This window comes from Hemibagrus wyckioides, linkage group LG09, assembly GCF_019097595.1.
Source record: "Hemibagrus wyckioides isolate EC202008001 linkage group LG09, SWU_Hwy_1.0, whole genome shotgun sequence".
Taxonomy (NCBI): domain Eukaryota; kingdom Metazoa; phylum Chordata; class Actinopteri; order Siluriformes; family Bagridae; genus Hemibagrus; species Hemibagrus wyckioides.
The window spans coordinates 6,942,420-6,949,919 of NC_080718.1; the positions used below are offsets into that span (position 1 = coordinate 6,942,420).

The 7,500-nt window shown below is 49.0% G+C and overlaps 1 protein-coding gene across 8 annotated transcripts in view; it reads left to right on the forward strand.

The window, feature by feature from the left end:
* The first annotated feature begins 2,067 nt into the window (after positions 1-2,067).
* Positions 2,068-7,500, forward strand: part of emilin1b (elastin microfibril interfacer 1b) — a 23,673-nt gene continuing 18,240 nt past the window's right edge. For all 8 annotated transcript variants that reach the window (XM_058399256.1, XM_058399262.1, XM_058399255.1 and 5 more), the window contains exon 1: positions 2,068-2,546. In XM_058399256.1, coding sequence (XP_058255239.1) covers positions 2,401-2,546 — 146 coding nt within the window. In that variant the 5' untranslated portion in view covers positions 2,068-2,400. The remainder of the gene's footprint in view (positions 2,547-7,500) is intronic.

The window sequence follows — 7,500 nt, forward strand, 5'->3', positions numbered from 1 at the left end:
CACCACACACACTACCACAACACACCACAACATACACCACACACACACACCACATATACACACACACACACACACACACACCATACACACCACCACACACACACCACACACACCACCACACACACATACACACCACCACATACACACCACCACACACACACCACACACACCACCACACACACATACACACACACACACCACAACATACACCACCACACAGACACACACCATACACACACCACACACCACCACACACACTACCACAACACACCACAACATACACCACACACACACACCACATATACACACACACACACACACACCACACACACACACCACATACACACACCACACACACACCACACACACACACACACACACACACCACATACACACCACACACACACCATCACACACACCACAATATCCACCACCACACACACCACACACCACCACACACACTACCACAACATACACTACCACACACACACACCACCACATACACAACCATACACAGTCAGGATGGGGGGAGGGAGATGGGCTTTACGCAGCCTCCGCTCACCATCACCACCATCACCAACGACACCACCTCGTCTCACCATCAACACCATCACCTCCCTTACCACCATCACCACTTCCTTTCTTCTGAACACTGAGTGAGTGCGTCTGGGGTTAATTAGAGACTCACATAATTAAAGTGTTTATTAGGAGATCAAAGAGTTGCAGCAGCTTCACTCATTAACCAACTTCTGTGTGTGTGTGTGTGTGTGTGTGTGTGTGTGTGTGAGTGTGTGTGTGAGTGTGTGTGTGTGAGTGTGAGTGTGTGTGTGTGAGTGTGTGTGTGTGTTAGAGAGTGTTTTTAATAAGGTTCAGGTTTCCTTTCCTGTGTGCAGAGAACACACCAAACATCACACACAAGGGATTAAATTGTGTGTGTGTGTGTGTTGTTCTTTTTAGAAATAATCCACTGTCTTCAATTTATTTTTAAAGTTTTATTTTAATCTCAACAATCCACAAGGGTTAAATTTCATGCCTGCAGGGGTTAAGTGGGAGGTCAAAAGGTCAACTCAGGACATTATTATAGGGTGTGTGTGTGTGTGTGTGTTTGGAGTCACCTGTGCTGAAATAGCTCACACACTCTATTCACATTCACATTGTTGAAATACTCCACATACCCAACACACTGATAAAAAAAGCCCCCTGTTCACACACACACACACTTTATACAATATGATGTTCGGTTTTTACTGTAGTTTCAAAACTATAATAAAATAAAATCACAGATTATTAGACATTTGTGAAAGTTAAACTTCAGACAAAAATAAAATAAACTACAGGACTTCCTGAAGAAACTGACTGTATCTTTAGCATTTTAGCTACCAGCACTATCAAGCTAATATAGCTAACATGTAATCGAAGCTATTAAACTATTTATAGGAAGAGACGGTCAGCGGGTTTTTGTGTCTTTCTGAACTGTCCCTTTAGACAGATTTCCTGAAGCAGGACTGGTGTGAAGGTGATGAGGACTCGCTGCAGTTAGAGACCGAGTCTTTAAAGATTTCACAAACATCACAAACACAGAACCAGTGGTACCTCTCCTCATCACTGGGGTGTGAGCCTCGGCTGCTGGAGCAACTAGTGCCAGTGGTGTAGGTTTAATGGTGTAGATTTAAGGAAAGGTGCAGTTACTACTCTACTCCGTTGTGTGGAAGTGTTTTAAGGAGAAGGGAATAATCAGATTTATTTCTTTACAATTTCACTCAGCTGCATCTAAAGATTTCTAACACACTGAGCAGATAACTCTCCAGATCCTTCCAAGGTGGAGAGACGAATAAATACATGTTTCAGTATGGAACTCGAGTCTGCAGTAAAGTGGTGTGTGTGTGTGTGTGTGAGCTGGACTTCATGCAGTGCGCTCCCGTGTTTTATTCCACGTAGCCTGAGATTCTCTCCTGCTGAAGCAGTGGTTTGGGTGGCGGAGGGAGAGAAGGAGAGATGGAGGGCAGGAGGGAGGGTTTAGGGTTGTAAGGGGAGGGAAGTAAGAGGAGAATGAGAGAGGGGGGCAGAATCAGACTCCAAACTGCCCCCGTCACTCCGAGAGAAGAAAAACTCCTCCGCGCCTCGGCTCCAGTTGGGCTCTGGATTTAAAAACAGTTCGGTGAAGAAAACTTAAAGTTGTCCACCGGCAGGGATGATTAAGTGATCTGGACCTGTGTTCCAATCGGAGACGAAGTTTAAACCCGTAAATTGGATTTTTAAAGCTGGTCAGTGGAGGCTGTAGATCATGGAGCGACTGGGTGCGCGTTTCTGCCCGCGCGCTTTTCTGCGGGACTGATCTCAAGACGCGGGACTTACAGCCGGGCTTGAGGGGTTCTACAGGGGGTAGACGGGATTTACAGGATGGCTGGAGTTAGTCTGGTTCTTCTGATGGTGTGTGTGTGCGTGTGTGGAGCTTCGTGGGGCGGACAGCAGCGCTACAGCCTGTACGCAGGGAGCAGAGAGAACGGACACACTGGGGAGGGAGCGCGAGCCGCCAGCAGGCACAGGTACTGCAGAACAGCAAAAAAAAAAAAAAAATATATATATATATATATATATGAAACAGATGTTTAAATGAACTCACAGTTAATCTGTGACCTTAACTAACGCTCATAATGCATTATAACGCCACTGTTCCTTTAGAATATAATATTCATTTCATATATAATGCCTAATAAAACAAGGTTCAAACACACCAAGAGTACAGTGTATATATAAAATATACATCATGAACTGTATAGCAGCCCCAGAGTGTCCACTATACAGTCCAGCACTGAGACACTGCTATACTGAGAGTGAGTGTGTAGATAACACAGATAACCACTCCGAACCCTACACTGTACTCACACAATACTCTACTGAATACATATATATGTGAAATTCTATCATAAATATACACACATATATATATATAAAACATGTAGCTCTGAGTATAAATATTTGTTTAAAGGAAGTTCTGTACTGTGTTGTGGACACTGCAGTGTGTAGAGTTTACTATACACACTATACTCTACTATACTCTGTACTATATGATAAACTGTATATATTCTACTGTAGTAAATTCTGTAATTTAATCTAATTTACTAGTAGCAATGTGAGTGTGAGTGGAGTGTGAGTGTGAATGTGAGTGGAGTGTGAGTGTGAGTGTGAGTGTGAGTGGAGTGTGAGTGGAGTGTGAGTGTGAATGTGAGTGGAGTGTGAGTGTGAGTGGAGTGGAGTGTGAGTGTGAGTGTGAGTGGAGTGTGAGTGGAGTGGGACTGTGAGTGGAGTGTGAGTGTGAGTGGAGTGGGAGTGTGAGTGGAGTGTGAGTGTGAGTGTGAATGTGAGTGGAGTGTGAGTGTGAGTGGAGTGTGAGTGGAGTGGGACTGTGAGTGGAGTGGGACTGTGAGTGGAGTGTGAGTGGAGTGGGAGTGTGAGTGGAGTGTGAGTGGAGTGGGACTGTGAGTGGAGTGTGAGTGGAGTGGGAGTGTGAGTGGAGTGTGAGTGTGAGTGGAGTGTGAGTGGAGTGGGACTGTGAGTGGAGTGTGAGTGGAGTGTGAGTGGAGTGGGACTGTGATTGGAGTGTGAGTGGAGTGGGAGTGTGAGTGTGAGTGGAGTGTGAGTGGAGTGGGACTGTGAGTGGAGTGTGAGTGTGAGTGGAGTGGGAGTGTGAGTGGAGTGTGAGTGTGAGTGGAGTGTGAGTGGAGTGGGACTGTGAGTGGAGTGTGAGTGGAGTGTGAGTGGAGTGGGACTGTGATTGGAGTGTGAGTGGGAGTGTGAGTGTGAGTGGAGTGTGAGTGGAGTGGGACTGTGAGTGGAGTGTGAGTGGAGTGGGAGTGTGAGTGTGAGTGGAGTGTGAGTGTGAGTGTGAGTGGAGTGTGAGTGGAGTGGAGTGTGAGTGGAGTGGGACTGTGAGTGGAGTGGGAGTGTGAGTGGAGTGTGAGTGGAGTGTGAGTGTGAGTGGAGTGTGAGTGGAGTGGAGTGTGAGTGGAGTGGGAGTGGGAGTGGGAGTGTGAGTGGAGTGTGAGTGGAGTGTGAGTGGAGTGGGAGTGGGAGTGGGAGTGTGAGTGGAGTGGAGTGGAGTGGAGTGTGAGTGGAGTGTGAGTGGAGTGTGAGTGGAGTGGAGTGGAGTGGGAGTGGGAGTGGGAGTGGGAGTGTGAGTGGAGTGGAGTGGAGTGTGAGTGGAGTGTGAGTGGAGTGGGACTGTGAGTGGAGTGTGAGTGTGAGTGGAGTGTGAGTGGAGTGTGAGTGGGAGTGGAGTGTGAGTGGAGTGGACTGTGAGTGGAGTGGGACTGTGAGTGGAGTGGGAGTGTGAGTGGAGTGGACTGTGAGTGGAGTGGGACTGTGAGTGGAGGGGGAGTGTGAGTGGAGTGTGAGTGGAGTGTGAGTGTGAGTGGAGTGTGAGTGGAGTGTGAGTGGAGTGTGAGTGGAGTGGGAGTGTGAGTGTGAGTGGAGTGTGAGTGGAGTGTGAGTGGGAGTGGAGTGGGAGTGTGAGTGTGAGTGTGAGTGTGAGTGGAGTGGAGTGTGAGTGGAGTGTGAGTGGAGTGTGAGTGGAGTGTGAGTGTGAGTGGAGTGTGAGTGTGAGTGTGAGTGGAGTGTGAGTGGGAGTGGGAGTGGGAGTGTGAGTGTGAGTGGAGTGGAGTGTGAGTGTGAGTGTGAGTGTGAGTGTGAGTGGAGTGTGAGTGGAGTGGGAGTGTGAGTGGGAGTGGGAGTGGAGTGGAGTGGAGTGTGAGTGGAGTGTGAGTGGAGTGTGAGTGGAGTGGGAGTGTGAGTGGAGTGGGACTGTGAGTGGAGTGTGAGTGGAGTGGGACTGTGAGTGGAGTGGGAGTGGGAGTGGGAGTGGAGTGTGAGTGGAGTGGGAGTGGAGTGTGAGTGGAGTGGGACTGTGAGTGGAGTGGGAGTGGAGTGTGAGTGGAGTGGGACTGTGAGTGGAGTGGGAGTGGAGTGTGAGTGGAGTGTGAGTGTGAGTGGAGTGTGAGTGGAGTGGGACTGTGAGTGGAGTGTGAGTGGAGTGGGACTGTGAGTGGAGTGGGAGTGGGAGTGGAGTGTGAGTGGAGTGGGACTGTGAGTGGAGTGGGAGTGGAGTGTGAGTGGAGTGGGACTGTGAGTGGAGTGGGAGTGGAGTGTGAGTGTGAGTGTGAGTGGAGTGTGAGTGTGAGTGGAGTGTGAGTGGAGTGGGACTGTGAGTGGAGTGTGAGTGGAGTGGGACTGTGAGTGGAGTGGGACTGTGAGTGGAGTGTGAGTGTGAGTGTGAGTGGAGTGTGAGTGGAGTGGGACTGTGAGTGGAGTGTGAGTGGAGTGTGAGTGGAGTGGAGTTTGAGTGGCGTGGAGTGTGATTGGTGTGGAGTGTGAGTGTGAGTGGAGTGGGAGTGGCATGGGAGTGTGAGTGGAGTGTGAGTGGAGTGGGAGTGGCGTGTGAGTGGCATGGGAGTGTGAGTGTGAGTGGAGTGTGAGTGGAGTGGAGTGAAGTGTGAGTGGAGTGGAGTGTGAGTGTGTGTGGGAGTATGAGTGGAGTGTGAGTGGGTGTTTAGTGGAGTGGGAGTGGAGTGTGAGTGTGAGTGGAGTGTGTGTCGGAGTGGGAGTGGGTGTTTAGTGGAGTGGGAGTGGAGTGTGAGTGGAGTGTGAGTGGAGTGGAGTGGCGTGTGAGTGGCGTGTGAGTGGAGTGGAGTGGGAGTGTGTGTCGGAGTATGAGTGGAGTGTGAGTGGGAGTGGAGTGGAGTGGAGTGGAGTGGGAGTGGAGTGTGAGTGGGAGTGGAGTGGAGTGTGAGTGGGAGTGTGAGTGGAGTGGGAGTGGGAGTGGGAGTGGAGTGGAGTGTGAGTGGAGTGTGAGTGGAGTGGGAGTGTGAGTGGAGTGTGTAGCGTTTGTCTCGTCCTGTATGGTGTGTGTAGTGTTTGTCTCGTCCTGTACGGTGTGTGTAGCGTTTGTCTCGTCCTGTACGGTGTGTAGTGTTTGTCTCGTCCTGTAGCATTTGTCTCGTCCTCTATTATGTGTGTAGTGTTTGTCTCGTCCTGTATGGTGTGTGTAGTGTTTGTCTCGTCCTCTATTATGTGTGTAGTGTTTGTCTCGTCCTGTACGGTGTGTGTAGTGTTTGTCTCGTCCTGTAGCATTTGTCTCGTCCTCTATTATGTGTGTAGTGTTTGTCTCGTCCTGTATGGTGTGTGTAGTGTTTGTCTCGTCCTGTACGGTGTGTGTAGTGTTTGTCTCGTCCTGTATGGTGTGTGTAGTGTTTGTCTCGTCCTGTATGGTGTGTGTAGTGTTTGTCTCGTCCTGTATGGTGTGTGTAGCGTTTGTCTCGTCCTGTATGGTGTGTGTAGTGTTTGTCTCGTCCTCTATTATGTGTGTAGTGTTTGTCTCGTCCTGTATGGTGTGTGTAGTGTTTGTCTCGTCCTGTATGGTGTGTGTAGTGTTTGTCTCGTCCTGTATGGTGTGTGTAGCGTTTGTCTCGTCCTGTATGGTGTGTGTAGTGTTTGTCTCGTCCTGTATGGTGTGTGTAGTGTTTGTCTCGTCCTGTATGGTGTGTGTAGTGTTTGTCTCGTCCTCTATGGTGTGTGTAGTGTTTGTCTCGTCCTGTACGGTGTGTAGTGTTTGTCTCGTCCTGTAGCATTTGTCTCGTCCTCTATTATGTGTGTAGTGTTTGTCTCGTCCTCTATTATGTGTGTAGTGTTTGTCTCGTCCTGTACGGTGTGTGTAGTGTTTGTCTCGTCCTGTAGCATTTGTCTCGTCCTCTATTATGTGTGTAGTGTTTGTCTCGTCCTGTATGGTGTGTGTAGTGTTTGTCTCGTCCTGTACGGTGTGTGTAGCGTTTGTCTCGTCCTGTATGGTGTGTGTAGTGTTTGTCTCGTCCTCTATTATGTGTGTAGTGTTTGTCTCGTCCTGTATGGTGTGTGTAGTGTTTGTCTCGTCCTGTACGGTGTGTGTAGTGTTTGTCTCGTCCTGTATGGTGTGTGTAGTGTTTGTCTCGTCCTGTATGGTGTGTGTAGTGTTTGTCTCGTCCTGTATGGTGTGTGTAGTGTTTGTCTCGTCCTGTATGGTGTGTGTAGCGTTTGTCTCGTCCTCTATGGTGTGTGTAGCGTTTGTCTCGTCCTGTACGGTGTGTGTAGTGTTTGTCTCGTCCTGTAGCATTTGTCTCGTCCTCTATTATGTGTGTAGTGTTTGTCTCGTCCTGTATGGTGTGTGTAGTGTTTGTCTCGTCCTGTACGGTGTGTGTAGTGTTTGTCTCGTCCTGTAGCATTTGTCTCGTCCTCTATTATGTGTGTAGTGTTTGTCTCGTCCTGTATGGTGTGTGTAGCGTTTGTCTCGTCCTGTATGGTGTGTGTAGCGTTTGTCTTGTCCTGTATGGTGTGTGTAGCGTTTGTCTCGTCCTGTACGGTGTGTGTAGTGTTTGTCTCGTCCTGTATGGTGTGTGTAGTGTTTGTCTTGTCCTGTATGGTGTGTGTAGCGTTTGTCTCGTCCTGTATGGTGTGTGTAGCGTTTGTCTTGTC